We start from the raw sequence: 19,899 nt of genomic DNA on the forward strand, positions 1-19,899 counted from the left end.
TTAATTTAATTTATTTATCATTTTTATTCTTGTTTCATCAATCTTCGCAGGTGACGGAAAAAGAAATCGTCACCCGGAAAAGTTTAAACAAGGATTAATTACAATTAATTTACTCTATACTTAATAAATTGTTGCACTTAAAAAAACAATATTATTTAAAATTTCAAGCCAAATTACTACGTGCAGTCTTTTCCGTGTGCAGATCCTCCTAAGCCGCGATTTAACGCGCTAAGAAGCGGATACTTTCCACACCCGCATTTACCTTTGAAGTCGTCAAGATCCAGCGCCCAAATCATTCCACCCGCGAGGTTCAATTCGCGGATGAAGGATGCCTTCGTTAGGACATTTGATACATCATCGTAACTTACCCACTGGTCGTTACGGATTGCATAGGGACCGATACGTTTTAAAGGATCTTTCATTATTTTCCAGCCGCTTTTGACTTTTTCGCAAATCTACAATATTAAAAAAAATTATTACATTTTTAATATTGAATTACTAGTAACTTTGTAGTCACTGTGTGACTGCCATGACTTGTGACTTTTTATAAATAAATAAATTTTGCTTTATTGAATAATGACTTTTGATAAATTGTACTATACTTTCTTAATTATTGACTTTTTTTTAGATATAAACTCATTTCGATGTTCCACTCATCGAGACCTTTCATTTGAGTACCCACATGACATTTTTTTATATATTTTATATATATATATGGTATTTGTGAAATATATAAATATATAAAATATATGAAAAATTGATGTGGGTACTCAAATGAAAGGTCTCGATGAGTGTAACATCGGAATAAGCTTATATCTTTAAAAATATCAATAGTTCACGAGATACAAGGTCATTTCTTAATTATATGAAATTTTGAAAATTAAAAAAAAATGAAAATTACCTCATAGAAAGCTAAAAATCCAGCACTTCTCGTAAAAGTACCAGCATGTCCTGGTCTTGGAGCTGATGCTTGCAAACCAGAGTCATAACTACTGGACAGTGTGAAACTTTGCCCGTAAAGAGGAACACCCATGACCAATTTCGAAGGCGCAGCTCCTTTTTCAATCCAGTATCTCATCGAGAAGTTGGCGTTGAAGTAATCGTACTCATCACCTGGATAATAGTACAGCGGCGCTACATGTCCTGTTTTCTTTTCCCAATGCCCGTGGAAGTCATAAGTCATCACCGCGATCCAATCCAAGTACTTGTTAAGCATAGGAACATCATAGCCGTGATCAATGACCCTTTTACTAGGAGACACAGCTGCAGAAACTAGCCACCTGCGGGGCTTAAATTCCTGACTCAGTTCTTTGACCAGCAATGCAAAAGCTTTCTTGTCTGAAGCTGGACCGCTTTCGCACTTAACTTGCCAACAAACTGGGTACTCCCAGTCCAAATCCAACCCATCGAAGTTGTACTTCTCGACAAACTGGACCGCGTGTTTGACGAACCGTGCTCTGGCAGTCGGGTTGTTGACTAGACGACTGTACTTGTCGCCTGTGGAGTCGTTCCATCCTCCCAAGGCGACCAGGACTTTTATACCCTTGGATTTGTAAGCGGTCACTCGCTCGTAAAATTTGTTGTCTACGTCTGCCCACATGTCGTGCATTTTTATGGTCAGCATGTCGTAGTCCAGCACTGTGAATCCGTAAACGATGTGCGTGCATAAGTTTGGATTTATGTCTTCTGGAAGATACTTTCCGCTTTCTGGCCGATACCATGCCCAGTTTGTAAAGTAGCAGATAACTTTTTTCTCACCGCGGTTTATTTCCTCAACTTCGTGGATTTGGGATGGCAATCCCATTGGCATGTCTGATTGAGAGATTGCGTTATTCTGGAATTAAAATATATTAGTAAGAATTATTAGCAAAAATTTTATTGGTAATTTTATTATTTTGCTTTATTAAATAATTAATTTTGTTAAATATTGATGTTTTTAAAGAAATAAGCTAATCCCGATGTTACGCTCATCAAGAGGTTTCATTTGAGTACCCACATGCATTTTTATATATTTTTCATTTATAAATATATATAATATATGAAATATATGAAAAATTGATGTGGGTACTTAAATGAAAGGTCTTGATGAGTGTAACATCAAGACGAGCTTATATCTTTAAAAATGTCAATAGTTCTCAAGATACAAAGTCGTTTCTTAATTATGTATCTAGAGATACTTAAACTTATTTTCTGAATTATATAAATAAAAAATAAAAAAAAATAACCTCTTCAATTTTATCAGCTTTTTTCTTACACTGAGCATTCTCAGGCCAATCACAGTGATCTTTGTTCCAATGTAAACCTGAAGGACAAATCATCACCGACAACTGTCCAAAGTTACACAACACATACTTGGAACAGTCTTCAGCATGAGCAATAAATTGTTTATCATCACACTCTCCTATGGGCAACATCGTCGGAGGTGGACCTCCAGCGATAACTTCTATAGAGTCATCCGGGTCTACTGGCATAGGCTTGTGGGTTGTCGAAACCGTCCATTGGTTCCAAGGTGTCGTTTGTTCCCAAGACGGCTTCTGGCTCATCGGCTCAGTTGTACTTATTGGCGCTACTTCAGGAGCTTTTGACCCTGTTGAATTTTAAAAGTGAAATTTAATTTTTTAAAATTAAAATAAAGTACCAAGAAGAATATTAGGCACCTGTAACTTTGCAAGTGGGACCAGCTGGATAGTTTCTCAACACACGATTCATGGTCTTCAACAGTGGACTGGCCTCGCAGCCACATCGGTTTTCAAAATCATCAAGATCTAAAGCCCAAATCATTCCTCCACCGAGTCCAAGCTTTTTGATGAATTCCGACTTGAGTCTTATTTGTTCCGCGTCGTCAAAACTGACCCACTGGTCGCCTTGGTACGCGTAGGGCCCAATACGTCGTTCGGGGTCTTGCACAACGGTCCAACCCCTCTTCAATGTTCTTTCGCAAATCTAATTAAAATTCCAACCAAATTTTACACAAAATTTTTTTCTTATTCTCTTAATAATATAGATTAAAATTAAATGTACTTCATAGTAAGCCAAAAATCCACGAGCGCGAGTCGAATCCCCAGCTTCTCCACCTCCGTAAGTTTGAGCATTCAAATCATGTTGATTCCTCTCAGCGAGGCTGAAAGACTGTCCATAAAGCGGAGCTCCCATAACAAGCTTCTTTGCTGGTGCACCTTGCTCCATCCAGTAGTGAATCGAGAAGTTTGCGTTGAAAGTCATCTCCCAGTCGTCTGGACGCACGTACAATGGAGCAACATGTCCTGTTTTCTTGTCCCACTGTCCGTGGAAGTCATAGGTCATTACGGAAATCCAGTCCAAGTATTTTGCAAGAGCAGCTACGTCGTAGCCGTGACTGATCACTCGCTTGCTGGGAGATACTGCTGATGACAGCAATAGACCCTTGGGCTTGAATGTGTCGCTTAGTTCTTTTACTAATGCTGTGAAGCCTTCTTTGTCTGAAGCTGGACCTTTTGTACAATCAACCTAAATTTATCGAACAAATTGAACGAATTTTTCTTAGTTTAAGAATAAGTCCTTTATTAATTAAACTAGTTGTATTATTTATTTTATTATTGATATACCTGCCAGCAAACTGGATACTCCCAATCTAAATCAAGACCATCGAAGCTATACTTCTCAATGAACTGTGTTACGTGGGTAATAAATCTTGTTCTTGAAGATGGAGAGTTAACTAAACGACTGTATTTATCGCCTGCTGAATCGTTCCATCCTCCAATTGCTATCAGGACTTTTATTCCTTTGGCTTTTAGAGCTACTACTCGTTCATAAAATTCTATAAAAAAATTTTTAAGTAATTAAGTGTGTAGGGTAAAGTTATAATGGACCAAGTTTAATTTTTAACATCGTTTAAATTAAAAATAAAATTTTCAAAAATTAATTAACGAGTAAATCGACTTTCAACTAAATTAAAATTAATATTTTATGAAAAATTAATTCTGCTAATGATTTAAAAAAAAATGTTTTCTTACTGTTGTCAATATCTGCCCAAGAATCATGAGGTTTAATAGTTAATGAAGTGCCATCTAACACAGCAAATCCATAAATAACGTGAGTACACAAATCACTGTCAATATTTTCAGGTAAAAATTTGCCACCTTCTTGACGGTACCATGCCCAGTTTGTGAAGTAACATACAACTTTGAATTCTTCAGGTCCATGTTTCATATCATGGCCATCATTATTACCATGATTATTGTGATTATTGTTATTGTTGTGATTATTATTATGATTATTGTTATTATTGTGATTATTATTATGATTATTGTTATGATTGTTGTTGTTGTTATTATTGTGATTATTATGAGGTGTCATAGATTCAATAGGCTTGCTAGGATTATTCCACTCCAATTCTTGACCAACTGCTGGAGGTTTTATGGCTGAAAAATTAATTTCTTCATTCAATAAATAACAAATTACAAAATATTTCTATTTACCTTAGAATGATACTTACGATGATCGTGTTTATTAGGAGGCTCAGACAAAACAAGTTGCAAAGTTTGCATCAGCGGATGTCGACCTTCACCGCACCTTCCTCGGAAATCATCAAGATCCAGCGCCCAGACCATACCACCCCCCAGATTCATGTCTCTGACAAACTGCGCTTTTTGGCGAATCATGTCAGAGTCATCGAAACTTACCCACTGGTTACCTTTGTACGCGTAAGGTCCCATACGGCGTTCAGGGTCCTGGAAGACTTTCCACCCGCGGTTACGAATTCGGTCGCAGATTTCGTAGTAAGCCAAGAATCCAGCTGCTTGAGTGAATTCACCAGCTACTCCAGCACTTGCTGGGGCGTTTAGTCCAGTTCCAGCTTTCGGATCATGGATTGAAAATGATTGACCGTATAATGGCATTCCTAAATTGCAAAAGTTCATTAAAAATATTAAAAATGATTTATAAACAGTATGATTAAGCGATTCAATAAATAAATAAATAAATTACCCATAACAATTTTTCTCGGCGACGCGCCTTTAACGATCCAGTAATTAACCGTGTAATTACCATTAAAGAAGAAGACCTCATCTTGATCATGATAATAAAGCGGAGCAACATGCCCCGTTTTCTTGTCCCACTGTCCGTGGTAGTCATAAGCCATAACCGCGATCCAGTCGAGATATTTATTCAAAGCGGGTACATCATACCCTTTGTCAATGACCGTTTTGCTGGGAGACACTGCGGAGGACAACAACCACCCGCGGGGTTTGAACTCAGCGCTCAACTCGCGTAACAAAGCCGCGAAACCTTCTTTGTCAGACTTGGGTCCTTTGCTGCAGTCGACTTGCCAACAGACTGGGTACTCCCAGTCGAGGTCCAGCCCATCAAAGTTGTACTTTTCGATAAATTTGATTGTATGCTCAATAAATTTTCGCCTAGAAGCCGGTGAGTTAACTAAGCGACTGTACTTGTCACCCGCGGAATCGTTCCAGCCTCCGAGGGCCAGAGACACTTTAACGCCGCGTTTTTTGTAAGCTACCACACGTTCGTAAAATCCTGGAATTTATAAATAAAAATGAATATATGTATTGCATTATTGAGATTGAGCTACAAAAAATGAATAATTAATTAATTGGACTTGACCGTGACTAGTAGCGGTAATTAATCAAACTTACGATTATCATAATCAGCCCATGAGTCATGCGCGCGAATGGTAAGCTCGGAATAATCGAGTACCGCGAATCCATAAATAATGTGAGTACATAATGTATGATCGATGTGTTCCGGCAGGTATTTTCCGATTCCTCGGCGGTACCATGCCCAATTTGTAAAGTAGCAGACCACTTTGAAGTATCCAGAGAGTGGAGATACTTTTGTTGGATCTACTTCTGCAGATGGAAGCGGTTTTGGAGCTGCTGCTGCTGCTGTTGTTGTTGTTGTTGTTGTTGTTGGTGGTGGTGTCCATGGAGTCTGTGTTGTCGTCGTTGAAGGAGAAGAAGAAACAGTCCACCAGTGCTGAGTAGTCGGCTTGTGCGTTGATTTCATGGTGGTGGTAGTTATTTCATTGTGGCTAGTTGGAACATTTTCTTCGCAGTTTGCGCGGTGTGGCCAGTCACAGATGTTAGATTCTCTGTTGAAGTGTAGACCTGGAGCGCATGCGAATTTTTCATGGCGACCCCATAAACATGCATGGTAACTCTTACAATCCCCAGGAACACCGCTGTAACTTCCTGAAGTACAAGGTTCCTAAAAAAAAATTTTTTTTTAAGTTTATTTGATAAATAGCTAATTTTTAAGTAATCTTTAAGTTTTTATGAATTTTGTACTTGTAATTAATTTTAAATTAATGCAAATAATTTTTAAAGTGGAGACAACCCTATTTTGGGCCATAACTAGGTAAAAAATTAACATTTAAAAATTTTTTCATACAAATCATGATTTACATTCAAAGAATCCATTTCCTTCATCATCAGAGCAGAAGTTTTTTTCGGCGCATCTTTACAAGGATTCATAAAAGCCCAGTCGCACATTTTTTTCGCGTCGTTCCAATTAAGACCGGGACCACATTGCTGTTTTACGAGGTTGTCATTAACGCAGATTAAAAATTGCGTGCACGAATCAGGTACGGCGTAATATTGTCCATGTGAACAAGGTTTGCCTGTTGTTGTTGTTGTTATTGTTGTTGTTGTGGTAGTAATTGTTGTTGGACGCTTTGTGGTCGTTGTAGTAGTTGTGACGGGTCTTTGCACAGGTTTTTGGGTCCAAGGTTTGTCAAAATTTTGATTAACTGCAAAAAATAATTTTTATACCATTTATAAATAATATTTGTTGCAATTGTTAGTAAATATAAAAAATATAAAAAAATTGATTTAGCAAAATAAAAACTTATAAAAAAAAATGACAATACCTAGAAAGACATTTTGAAAATTTTTATCGCCAAATACTGCGAGAGAGTTTAAATTATTCTTTTTAAATGCTAATAAAGAAGATGACAAAATAAATAGGACAGTAAATACAATGCTGTAGATGTACATGGCACATTGAGTTGACTTAAAAACCACTCGTTTAAATTAAACACTTAACAAAAGTAAGAAGAAATACAGAAAATACCGTTTATATTTAAAGTAAACGTCTAGTCTATACTACTCCGTACCGGCGAATATAATATAATAGAAGACAATAACACTCTGTGACTACAGCTACGACTATGCGACACTTGTAAAGTACGAGTCTTTAAAAACAACTGAAGAAGCGTAAGAAGAAAAGTCTAACATTATTCCGCTTAATTCACCAGTGACAATTTAAATGAACAACTGGTTTTTACGGTTACAATATATATTAAATATTGCATACATATTTTAAAATTCCACATTCAGTTTATTGCTCAAAGAATTATTTAATACATAAATAATAAACAGTCTGAGTAATTACAGAATCCGATTATATTTAAATTTGCTTTTTAATCGCAGAATTAATTTCTGTCAACTTGCTAACTTCATGACTATTAATTAATAGATAAATTATTTATTTAATTAACACTTTTAATTACAAATTATATGAAAAAAGTACTTATCAATTTTTATTAATTTTTTTTTTCAGCTTAATTGAATCATCATTTTTTTAATTCCATTAAAAATTCATTTTTATTTATTTTGTGGGTGTCTTAAAAAGATTAAAAAAATTATATTAATTAAATACCTCCTTGGTGACACCTGGCAGTAGCAGGCCAGTCACAGCGATTGTGAGCCTTGTCCCAGTGTAATCCCAGCGTACAACTTCCACGTCTGAATTCTCCAAGGACGCATCGGAAGTACAGGCGACAGTCATTAGGATCAGGAACATATTCCCCTGAATTACAGGAGTCTCCGGTCGAGGGTGATCCTGTTGAAACTGATTGGGTTGTCAGTTTTTGAGTTGTCGATTTTTGGGTCGTCCATTCAGTCCACGCCGGTGCTCTGGATAAAATTTATTAATAAATTAAAAATTACTATAAAATAAACGAATGAAAATAAAAGATAAAATGTAATAATAAAATAATTAATAATTGACCTTTGATCATGCTTATCCTATAAAAGAGAAAATTTCTTTTAACCTTTAGAAACACTTGCTAATAATCCTGGGATCATAAAGAGTCGCTGTAATACTTTTTAGCTCGAGATTGTTGCAAAATCCATTTTAAATTTACAATTTATCATTTTATGAAATTTTAATTAACTGTTCAAAAATTTTTCTCTCGATTCAAGTCAATTTTTTTTTTTTCTGTGATATCACAGAATTGACAAAAATAATTATATAATATTTATATTACTTAATTGTTGTAGAAGTGGTCGTAGAGGATGTAGGGTACCAAGTACTCCAAGTCCAAGTTTGCCAATTGACAGTAGTAGAACTAGGTTTTTTCGTTGGTTTTTCGGTCCAAGTAGGCCATGTAGTAGCTTTTGTAGTTGAAGTAGAACTCGGGCGGGTAGGTCGCGGAACACCGTCGTTTGCATCGCTGTGAGTCGTCAGCGTGGGCGCCGGCGGAGTTACTGGCTTGGAGGGTCGCTGACAGTTTTCTCCTTGTGGTGTCGGATCCAGAAGCCGTCCTAGACATTATATATTACGATTAACAATTTACGTAATAAAATAATTGAAGTAATAAAAGTAAGGAATAAAATCTTAATTTACCCAGAGCACGATTCAAACTGCGCAACAGAGGGAAGGGTTCTTTGCAGCACCTGTTCAGAAAATCGTCGAGATCGACGGTCCATGCCATTGCTCCGCCAAACCCGTTGTCTTTTATCCAGGCTCCTTTTTCCGCGACACTTTTCGCGTCATCGTAAGCCACAAATTGGTCGTGGAAATAAGCGCTAGGACCAGAGCCAGTTTTCCACCCGCGGTATTTTATCCTTTCGCAAATTTCGTAGTATCCCAGCATGCCAGGCTGACCTGTAAATTCTCCAGGAGTTCCAGGTCCTGTCGCGGGATCTCCTAAATTAGAACGTTCTGGCTGGGAAAGACGGTACGCTTGACCGTAGAATGGAATTCCGACTACTAATTTTGATTTTTCGATTCCTTTGGCAATTAAATAATTAACTGTCCAGTTCTAAGAAAAAAAAATTTTTTTAAGATCATGTAAAGAGAAAAAGTTTATTACCAATTTTATTTAAAATATTATTGATACCCAAAAAAAAAAAAAAAAAAAAAAAAAACATTTAAATTTATTTTTTGTGCTGATATTAGTAATATCAGATATTCGTTCAGATTTTAATAAAAATTTAATCAATGAGAGGAATTAACATACTGAATATTTTGCATAATTGAAAGTAGAAATTCAAGGCATGTGATGATAGGAATTAATGAATGACTTTCAAGACTGATCTCTGTCTCTCAACTTTGCTTAGATCTAATTTACATACTTAATCCTACTAAAATGAATGACTAAATAAAAACAACATTTACTCACAACATTGTAATAAGGATAATCATCTTGCGGATGAGCGTACAGTGGAGCCAGATGACCAGTTTTAGATTCCCAGGCCCCATGGTAGTCATAAGTCATAACAGAAATGAAATCTGCAGCTTCTGAAATCTCTTGAACATCATAAGCTCTGTCTATAACTTCTTTGTACCCTGAAAGAGTGACTGCTAACTCCAAAGAAGGCGTCGCTGCATTAAAAGCACGGCTCATTTCTTTAATAAACTTGGTGAAATTCGGACGATCTGAATCTGGACCTTTTTTGCAGTCGCTTTGCCAACATTTCGGGTAGTTCCATTCGAAAGACAGTCCGTCAAAATTGTGAGCATGTAAGAAATTTATCGCGCTCTCAATAAATTTTTTTCTTGAGCTTTCGCTGTTGACCAAACGCGAGTACTTATCTCCAGTACTGTCTGTCCAGCCCCCAATTGCCAGCAAAACTCTTGCGTCTCTTGAAGAAGTGATTCTCTCATAAAGACCTTTAAAAAAAAAAAAAAATTATTTTACATCCATTTCTTCATCTTGAAATGATTAAGAAAAATAAATTTACCATGCTCAATATCTGCCCAAGGATCAAACGGTTGTAGGAGCAAAGTATCAGGATTCAACCCCGCAAAGGCATAAATAACGTCAGTGCACAACCTTGTGTCCAAGTGCTCCGGCACAAATGTCCCTTCATCCTTCCTGTACAACGCCCAGGATGTGATATAACAAACAACTCTAGGTCCTGATCCTCTCTGTAATTTTAGCTGCTGACTGCGCTGTTTTTCCTTCAAGGCCGCTAAATAATCCACTTGCTCCGTGTACCGTCCCAAGTGTCCAGGATTACACATCTCAGGATCTGCCTTAACGCACCTTTTCTCTCTAGAATCAAAGAACTGGTCGTCTTTGCACTGTCCGTGGTAAAGATTTCCCCGCTGGCAAACGAAAAATCCCGCGCAGTTCTCCCTGTCGCTGTAGGTCTCTTCCGCATTGCATTTATCAACCGGAGAGTCATACAAACCGAGACCTCTGGCGGCGACTTTCAATATCGGCCAGGGATCCCCACAAATTCCTACAAAATCATCAAAGTCCAGCGAGCTCAGCGAAACACCGCCAAGATTCGTGGACTTAATGTAAGCGACTTTGATTTTTATTGAAACAGGGTCGTCATACGCGACCCATTGGTCGCCAAAATTTATGTAAGGTCCGTCTCTATCCCTTCCGTGGTCCCAAAGGCCCTCCAACTTACTGCAGGTCTCGTAGTAGGACATAATTCCGCGTTGTTTCGTGTAAGAGCCTTCGATTCCTGGCCCCAGGCTGGGCGAAGAAACTTCGCTTGAGTTTTTGTACTTCAAGGTGTAGCTTTTGCCAAACAGCGGCAGGTCGATGATTATTTTCTGCGGACTGACGTCTGCTTCCAGCCATCTCTGCGAAAATGATGACAGAGAACGGAGAGATGCGAGGTGGGAGGTCTTCTGGTAATTCAAGTGCCAGGGTCTCAGGATTATTAAGTCAGAAGTTTTTGCTAGCTCTGGGTCCACCAAATCGTGTGGTCGCAGTACTATGGCCAGAGTGTAGCCTCGGGAAGACAGTGAGCTATAGAGCGACCGCAGTAATGATTTTAATTGGTAATTTGAGGCTAATCGCCATTCGATCTGCACGCCGTCGAATTTGTTCTCTTCGAGGAACTTGAGGGTGGATTGAATGAACTGCTGGCTGCAACGGTTGCAGTTTATCAGCTCGTTGTAGGTTTTCGTGTGGTTTGATGATGTTATCGATGTCAGGATTTCCAGCGATGGGTTCTTTTCACGCAATCCTGTTACTGCTTTATACCCACCGATTTATTTCAGTATATTTATTTAGAATTTGTGATTGAGGCTTTTATTTTTTTAAAGGACTTACCTCTTTCTACGTTGTATTCTGGATCACGTGGTTTTATGGTATATGTGTTTGAATCTGTACAAAAAAATTATTTTATTCAAATTTAAATATAAATTTATTTATTGGATACCATAAATTTAAATCCCATTTCGTTTGGGCCTATACTGCCAGTTAGTACTTGTATTGAAAATTTACGGCGTGGTGTTATTTTAATGCTTATTTATTAATAAAACGTCTGTCATACAATTGCAATAAATTTATTCTACTGAAAAAATAATCTTTGAACATTCTAAGAGAAAATCCCTACAAGCCCTTAATTTATTTTTTTTATATTTCATCCAATAATTTTATATGGCGATGAACTTGAAATTTCTTATTATTTTATTTATATAAAAGAATTATAAATAATTCACGAAGATTAATATGCAATACGATAAAATATTTAAATAAATATCATCGAATTTTGTTATGTTTGTATTGTAGTATCATCATTTAAGGTAAATTGTAGATTTAAAAAAAAAAAAAAAAAAAACTTTTGAAAAAAATCATCGATAAAGTTTAAATAGTAATTACTCTTAAATTCACAAAAAATTAATTTTATCAATGTCATCTTCATTGAGATAAAGGAAAATTATTCTTTAAACAAAGATTTCTTGGGTAAAAAATTTAATTAATTTTTTTTGGGTATTTAAATCAATTCTTCAGACACGCAAATATTTTTTAAAAATTTTGAAAAGCATTTAATTGATTAATGTACTTATAAGATTACCTATAGTCGCAGCATTGTAAATCAAATGAGTACAATGTCTAGCAGGAATCTCCTGAGGATGCAACGCGAATGGATCATCACGATAGACAGCATCAGCATTATAATAGCAAATAACTTTCGGGGGGCCTTGATTGCGCCTAATAATTGGCGGCGAGAGCTGTTCAAGCCAGATAGACTCGTGCTCAACAAGATTAGTTCCCAGAGGAGGAGGCGGCCGTCTTTCCACGGCTTCTCGCTGCAGTGTTCCCTGAGTTAATCTGTGTACAACAGTTTATTTCAATTTTTCCACCACATCCAATTTATTTACAATTATTACGTAAAATTTTGCTACTTATTACTTAGCATGCCAATTTACCACAATAAAAATAAACAGAGCCAATAAATACAAACCGCTCGGCAGTCAGCTCAAGGTCTCCTTGCGAAGCCGTGGATTTCATCCCGCCGGCGTTGCGGATTCGCGGAGACGCCTCCACTGCATCGCGCAGCGGCAAACTCGTAGATCCAAATTCAAGTTCATTGTTGATGTTGGAGGATCCCAAGGCTAGGGGAAGGCCTTCGACAGAATTTCTCTGAAACGTTGGAGCATCCGAGGGTGGAATGTGCTTCTGCAGTGGCGGCAACAGCCGGTAGTCTGGCAGGTGATAGGATGCCACTAAAGTCAAGGTCGACAGACTCAAAGTCAGCCTCAACAAGGCCGATCCGCGGATTGCCCAGCCCATCTCTGAACTGCTCGCTAATTTACATAAATCCACATTATCTAATTAACATACGGATAAACCTATTTTTTATTTGTCGTCATTATTTTTAAAGTAATAATAAAAAAACTCGTTTATTTTTATTTAAATGCATCGCAATCACGCACGCGGGTGTCCGAAATTATGCAAATTTTCTTCTCTGCATTTGGAAGAAAAAATATTATCAGCGTATATGGCTTTGCAAATGAGTTTTATCTTACAAATATATTTATGGTGGATGCAGTAAAGGATTTTTTTTTTTTATTATTTTATTAAACTCTAGTATCTGTATCGTGTTATTGTTTTTTACTTGCATCCGCATCTTAGTGCTTTTTCTTTCTTCTGTTGACTCGTATCTCGTAATGTACCTGGAATCACGCACGATAAAATAACACGAACTGGTGGTAAGGAGTTTAAGTGTAAGAATAAAACTCAACCGACAAGTTGTCAAGCTGCTGAAGAAAGAGATTTTATTTTTACAATAACTGATTTTATTTTTATTATTTTTTTTATTCTCAGGCGACTAAGTGATAAATTGCATTTTATTGAGTTACATTTCTTTGTTTTGGTTTTTTTAATTTTTATTTTGTTAAAGTTTGCTGGAGATAATAAATTATACTCTAGTTAATCAATTTTATTAAATTTGTTCTATTGAATTTTTAATTTAGGTAATTACAATTAATATAGGGATTACATTTTTAGTAAGAAGGAAAATAAAGAAGACTTTAATTTTTATAAATTAAATAATTGTTATTTTTTTTGTTACTTTGGATGAAAAAAAAATTTCTTTGGTAGAAATTAATTAATTAATTAATCAAAGGACTAATAATAATTTTTTTATCAGTCAACAATTAATTTTTACTCGATTTTTACCAATAAGGAAATTTTTTTGCAGAATATATTTTTTACAAATAAGGAAACTATTTTTTTTTTTCAACGAAAAAAAATAATTCGCGTAATAAATTAACATTTAACTATGTTTAATTTATGGTTTGATTGTTGTGACCTTAAAGAGAATCGAAGAACGTTTTTATACGCGATAATTTCATGGTGATGGTTGTAATATCATCAGTCCGAAGAAAAGTAACTTTTCTTCTTTGATTCTTTTATTAAAAATTAAAGTTTTACAGATGACAAGCATTATTAAATAATTATCAGCGTGTTCGTGTGAATTTTCTAGATTCTTTATTTTATCAGCAAATCAACAAGCGTGTAAAGCTTATAAAATTCATAAGATATAAATTTGAAAATTACTTACAAAAATTTAATAAAAACAAAACTCATGGTGAGAATAAATCATAAAAACATTTATTTAATTAATTGTTATTTTTGTTTTAAAAAATATTTAAAATTTTTGTTGTAACAAAATAAACAAAATTTCTACAGTAAAATAATGACTGAAAAAAAAATTTGTTACTCCTGTAAAAAACTGATTAAAAAATAAATAAATTTAATATTAAAAACACTTTTTCTTTCTTAAAAAAAAATTCTTATTCTCTCATCGGATATTTAATCGCGTCACCAAAAAAAGTGACAGAGAAGTCACCAATAATAGTAGTATAGACATGAAACATTAATCGATATTATTAAAAAATACGTAACAAACTTTTATTGAGTCATTATAAACCCGTTATCATTTTAAAAGTAATCCGCTTGAGAATCGAAAGTAGATAACTCAAACAATTATTAACTAAATATTTTGATTTTTTATTATATATATATATCTTATGGTTTATCAATATAGTAAATAAAACGTTCGGATGATTCTACATCAGATTGAAGCGCACAAAGAAGATTGATTAATTCATGTCTCGCGCGCAAATTCAATAACTCGGCGGCCCTGGCGATTTCAATCACCCTCGAATATTAAATAAATAATCTTCGTTGAATACAAAATGAACTATGATTAAAAATTAAATGTAAAATTAATTGACATAAGAAAATTAGAGGAATACCTTGGCGAAAATGTCTGCGAAAAAATCACTCACAAAAATAACTTGAAATGTAAAATTAAAAATCATCAAATAACTAATCACAGAGAATCACTCAACACAGTTGTGCAGTAGTTTAAGAAATGCAACCGAGTATCGGAGGTGCCGGCTCCGTTACTACGTGATTAAAGAGGGTCCGGACAACCTTGCTTGGTAGGGCAAAATCGTGAATGTGGTATTCCGGACGCGTATAAGGCCCATATATACTCCGCGCGAGTCCCCGTAGAGACGAGCTCACTACACACCACACACATGACGAGGATTCAAAGATGTCGATGTCGATGTTTATGCCAAAGCCAAAGCCTCGCCCTTGTGTGTCGACTTTTGTTGTTAATTCTTTAGCTGTTAAATTATCGGAGTTTTAAACGCTCGGTTTGCAAGTAATTTTAATTTTTCAATCAGGATTTTTCAGAGAAAGCTGGATATTTTTTTATAATTTAAATTTCTGTCAAAATTGTGTTTTTAAATCATTTTTGTACTGATAAAAAATTAATTTGATTGAAGAAAAAAATTTCATCAAGCTGAAAAATTCTTGTTAAATAATTTTTTTACTTGAATTATTTTAAATAAATTTTTGCTTAGTTATAATAATGGAAATTTTTTAAAACAATTTAAAGAAGAAACAAAGAAATTTATATTGACAAAATTTTACATGAAAAAATTAATTTAATTCTTTAGAATTGCTTTATTTTGATTAGAAAAATTTTTAATTAAATGAAATGATTTTTTTTTATCAATTTTTTACCTATTAAAAAATTTTTATTGACCTATCAATGAATATTTTCACAGAAAAAAAAATTGCTTGAACCAAGAAAAATTACAAGGAAGAATGAAGTTGTTTTGGAGCAAGAAGAAATTTTCTTGGCTTAAAAAAATTAAATTTCGTTCAAAAAATTTTAACTTCATCCAAGAAATTTTCAGTCTTCCTTAAGATTTTTTTGATTTAAGAAAATTTACCCTCGACTCAAGACTTTTTTTCTTTCTGTGTACTTCTAAATAAATAAATAAATAATAATAATATTTATTAGGATTTAATAGAATATTTGTACAAATTCTTAATTAAAATTGACCAGGAGATTTAAACATATTTAATTTTTATTTAAAGAAAAATTAAATAATATTACGGTCTTAAAAACATGACTTACATGACAAAAAAAAATTGTATAATCAGATAAGTACTTGGTATAATTTTTACAAGATAAATATTTTATTATTTCCCACTAAATCATTAGACCACACCGAAGTCGTAATTTTCCCGTATCTTATAAAATTTACAATAATCTCAATAGTAATAATAATAATAACAACAAACTACCAAGGATCTGAAGATACTATGACTGAACCTTCTCACCTCATGATTCATTTGTTAAACGAGATAAACACCTGATGTTTACAATATATAACGTAGAATTACCAGGAAAAACCAAATATAAAAATTAGCCACCTAAAATTTCGACGATAAATAATTTAATTTATTCTATCACACCAAATCCGTTTATTCAAATGAATTTATACGTAGCATTGGATGTATTGAAACCCCAGGTGATTTATTGAGACGTTGAAATAATTTCGGTGACACGTTAAGTAATTATGAATCCATAAATATATATCAGTCGATAAGAAGAGATGAGATGAGAATAAAGATTTGAATTGAATGATCTGAAAATTTATTTATTATAATGGTCGCCGTAAATCGAAGGTCGGGTCGTTGCCACTAAAGTGTCTCTACTCGGTTATATTAATCACAATCTTGTTAGGCTGTGCATATTTTTTTTTTTTTTTGTGATTTATTTTATTTTCTTTGAGGAACAAGAACCGAGTGGCTTATTTTATATTAATATCGGGATTAACTTGAGAGGATTCGAGAAGAGGGAATCACTCGAGAACAAACACTGGAGTTATGTAAATCTCTGACACATCTTTTTTAAAATAATAATTATTTACATAAGTGCTTTTATTTGGGTAATCTAAATGGATTCTATGCTCGGACATTTAGGTACTTAGTGATAGGGAATATATCTATGCTCATAAGCCTTTCGGGTACTTTCGCAAAACATTAAGTGGTTGAAAGATACTTTTAACTTTTAAGACTTGTGTAATATTTTTATTAGAATATTATTAATACAATTGTACTTGAGAAATTTGGAAATTTTTTAATATTCGCTCGTTAGGACAGCTATCGAAAAATACGTCATACAAATGGACATGAGAAAGCTATTAACGCGGTAATCCCCGCTAATTTATCATAAAGTACTGATAAAAAAATACCTCGAATAAACGCTCAATTTATTTCGCCCGCAAAACTACACGATTAATTGTTTTTTGTTACATCATCTTCTATAGATTAATTTTTTTTTTTTGGTAAAGTATTATGTTGAGAAGTATTATGTCCGGTAAACATTAATTTTCATGTCGATTTTAGGTCCAGGGGCAAGAAGGGCCCAGCTAAAAATAATTTGATTTATTACGTCTTTAGTTACAATATTAATATCATTTTAGATTAATATCAAGGTAAGAAAAAATCAAAATTTCTGTGACTAAAAAATGAAAAAATCTCAACATATTTATTTTAAGAAAAAGTAAAAAAATTTTATACTACATTAATATTTTTATTTTTTTTTTCTTCTAGAATTTTATACTAATAAAAAATTAAAAAAATTGATCAACTCAATGATATTTGAATATGTATAAAATATTTATTATTACAATTTCCTGTCGAGTATAAATACTAATCAGGACCTTGATGTTATTGTTATTTACAATTAGGATTGTTTACATGTCAATGATTTTATTTAAATATTTATTGCTGTAATAAAATTATTTCAATGTCAGTGTGCGATTACTTAGTTAGGCGCACTTAATTAAAGGATGATACTTTGTAATTTTTTTTAGTTATCTTTTTTGACGTTTTTATAGGTTTAAAAATATTGACATTTTTAAAGATATAACCTCATCCCGATGTTACACTCATCAAGACCTTTCATTTGAGTACTCACATCGATTTTTCATATATTTTATATATTATATATATGTATATATGAAAAATATATGAAAAATTGATGTGGGTACTCAAACGAAAGCTCTTGATGAGTGTAACATCGGGATGAGCTTAAATCTTTAAAAACGTCAAGGGTTAAAAAAGTACAGTGCAATTTAACAAAAGTTATTATTTAATCAAGTAAAATTTTATTTATTTACAGTTCACAAATCACGGCAGTCAGATAGTGACTACAAGGTTCCTAGTTTTAGTTATTAAGTATGTTTATTTATTTATTGTAAATTAGTGTAACAGAAGTTTCCGACAGATTAGAAATTAATTCTATTTATAATATAAAATTTAAAATTCTAATTTTATGTTAATTTTTAAGAATTATGACCAAAGGGTCAGTCAGAGTACTTTTATTTTTATTAAGTGATTGATTAAAGAGTTTTTGGTTCATAAAATTGAAATTAGAGATATGAATGAATGTTATGAATAATAAATCAGCGATGAGAATTAAAAAAAGGTTGACGTGTAAGCGAAACCGGGTTGATTGACTAGAAAAAAGAGTGAGAGTTGACAATCCCTCGGAGGACCAGAATATCAGTCTAAAATTGTATAGTAAAAGTTGGTTCAAGGCCCAGTCAGGTCAAACTGGAGCAGGTTTTTTTCTTTTGGTTTTTATTTTGTTCCCCGGTTTTAAATTTGGTACTTAAATTTAATGGTATAAAGATCCGCTGGCTCTAAAAAAGGCCTTAAATTATTTGTCATTAGATATCTCGATCTGTTATCGAGAGTGTTCAAAATCTCCAGAGGCTCAGTTTAACGTCCGATGCAAACCGGTGACATCTCGGCTAAATTAGTGACATCCCGGGCCAGGGAACCCGAACCGGATAGCTTGGTTTGTTTGTGTCAAATCAGGTTTTGGGACTCCTAGTGACCTGCACCGGGGCCATAAGTGCTGAATAAGAAAAAATATTCCCTTGAGTTGTCGTCTTGATAGAATTTTTTTACAATCCATGAATTTTATTAATTGAAAAAATTTTTTTCCTTAAAACTGTTCATTTTTATTTTTATTAAAATTCTTGATTAATAACAAAAAAAAATTTTTTTTTCAAAATTTTTAATAATTTTGAACACTATTTAAAAAATAAAAGATTCAAACAAATAGAACGTATTTAAAAAATATCAAGCGATACTTCTTGAAAATGTCTTTTGCAGATTTCATAAAAGTCGAGTGTCTTTGACAGATTTTGTGACGTTAGCGGGTAGTATAAAATCCAAGACAATTTATGGGAAATCCCAAGTTGTCTTTGAGCTTTCTAAGCATCAAGTTCTCTATTTAAATTCAGTTATTATTTTTTACTTATGTTTTAATAATTAATAACAAAAAGTTAATAATTTATAATCTTTACTTGCCTCTTTTAAAATTTTTGACTCGGCGTATAAAAAAAATTAAAAACCAAGTTAAATTTTCAAGTAAAACAAAATATTTAAAGATTATTTATAAATAACAGTCAATTAATTTGACAATAATTTTTTTATTGCAGAAAAATGATTCACGCAAGTAAAATAACAGCTAATATTTTAATATTAATTGTGTTTTTGTTAATTATTAACTCTACTGACGCGACAATTGAAGAAATGGATCGAGAAATAGCGGCTAATTTTCCGTATGGGCGAGGAATGGTAATTACTTTTTTTTTTTTTTTTTTTTAAACAAAAATCACATTAAATTCTTAATTTACTAGAAAATCGACAGATTTATTAAAAGCGACAATTAAAACACCACATCAACTTTTTAATAAAAGATTATTTACAGGATAGTGATCAAGTGCAATTAGCCAGACTATTGCTATCATATCCACGAGGTATGTGTCACCCAAAACGCAACTCGGAGTTGATAAATTCACTGCTTGGATTGCCAAAGAATATGAACAACGCTGGTAAATAATTAACCTACCTTCTGTAATGATTGATGATGACAAATGATTAACAAATTTGCAAATATGTTAAGTATGTAATCCAAATATATTTACTACTGTAGTTAATTGATAAATAAATTGAAATATTCTACTGTATAACAAACAAAAAAAAAAAAAAAAACAGATATACGAGGTGAGATAGGATTGTATCAATGAATAAAT

At 33.5% G+C, this 19,899-nt stretch overlaps 2 protein-coding genes across 3 annotated transcripts; one reads left to right on the forward strand and one right to left on the reverse strand.

Moving 5' to 3' along the window:
- Positions 1-4: 4 nt before the first annotated feature.
- On the reverse strand, positions 5-14,884 carry LOC141529630 (putative chitinase 10). Of its 2 annotated transcripts, none has more exons than XM_074246265.1 (20): positions 14,737-14,884; positions 12,438-12,780; positions 12,048-12,304; positions 11,300-11,353; positions 9,966-11,219; positions 9,404-9,894; positions 8,626-9,043; positions 8,267-8,543; positions 7,657-7,913; positions 6,402-6,745; positions 5,634-6,204; positions 4,966-5,514; positions 4,475-4,879; positions 3,993-4,400; positions 3,585-3,796; positions 3,022-3,486; positions 2,658-2,943; positions 2,226-2,587; positions 902-1,834; positions 5-455 (listed from the first exon to the last, which is right to left on the reverse strand). In XM_074246265.1, exons 2-20 carry the CDS (start codon positions 12,764-12,766, stop codon positions 177-179), a joined length of 8,151 nt encoding a protein of 2,716 aa, XP_074102366.1. In that variant the 5' UTR covers positions 12,767-12,780; positions 14,737-14,884; the 3' UTR covers positions 5-176. The 2 variants fall into 2 exon arrangements, with proteins under 2 accessions (XP_074102366.1, XP_074102365.1); XM_074246264.1 differs by having other exon boundaries at positions 9,966-11,232; positions 11,298-11,353.
- Positions 14,885-17,983: 3,099 nt separating this feature from the next.
- Positions 17,984-19,889, forward strand: Pdf (Pigment-dispersing factor). The gene is made up of 3 exons (XM_074245997.1): positions 17,984-18,028; positions 19,303-19,441; positions 19,575-19,889. Exons 2-3 carry the CDS (start codon positions 19,307-19,309, stop codon positions 19,704-19,706), a joined length of 267 nt encoding a protein of 88 aa, XP_074102098.1. The 5' UTR covers positions 17,984-18,028; positions 19,303-19,306; the 3' UTR covers positions 19,707-19,889.
- The last annotated feature ends 10 nt before the right edge of the window (positions 19,890-19,899 follow it).

Source organism: Cotesia typhae, unplaced genomic scaffold (genome assembly GCF_013202065.1).
Source record: "Cotesia typhae breed Kobodo isofemale line unplaced genomic scaffold, CoteBio_Ctyphae contig_48, whole genome shotgun sequence".
Lineage (NCBI taxonomy): Eukaryota > Metazoa > Arthropoda > Insecta > Hymenoptera > Braconidae > Cotesia > Cotesia typhae.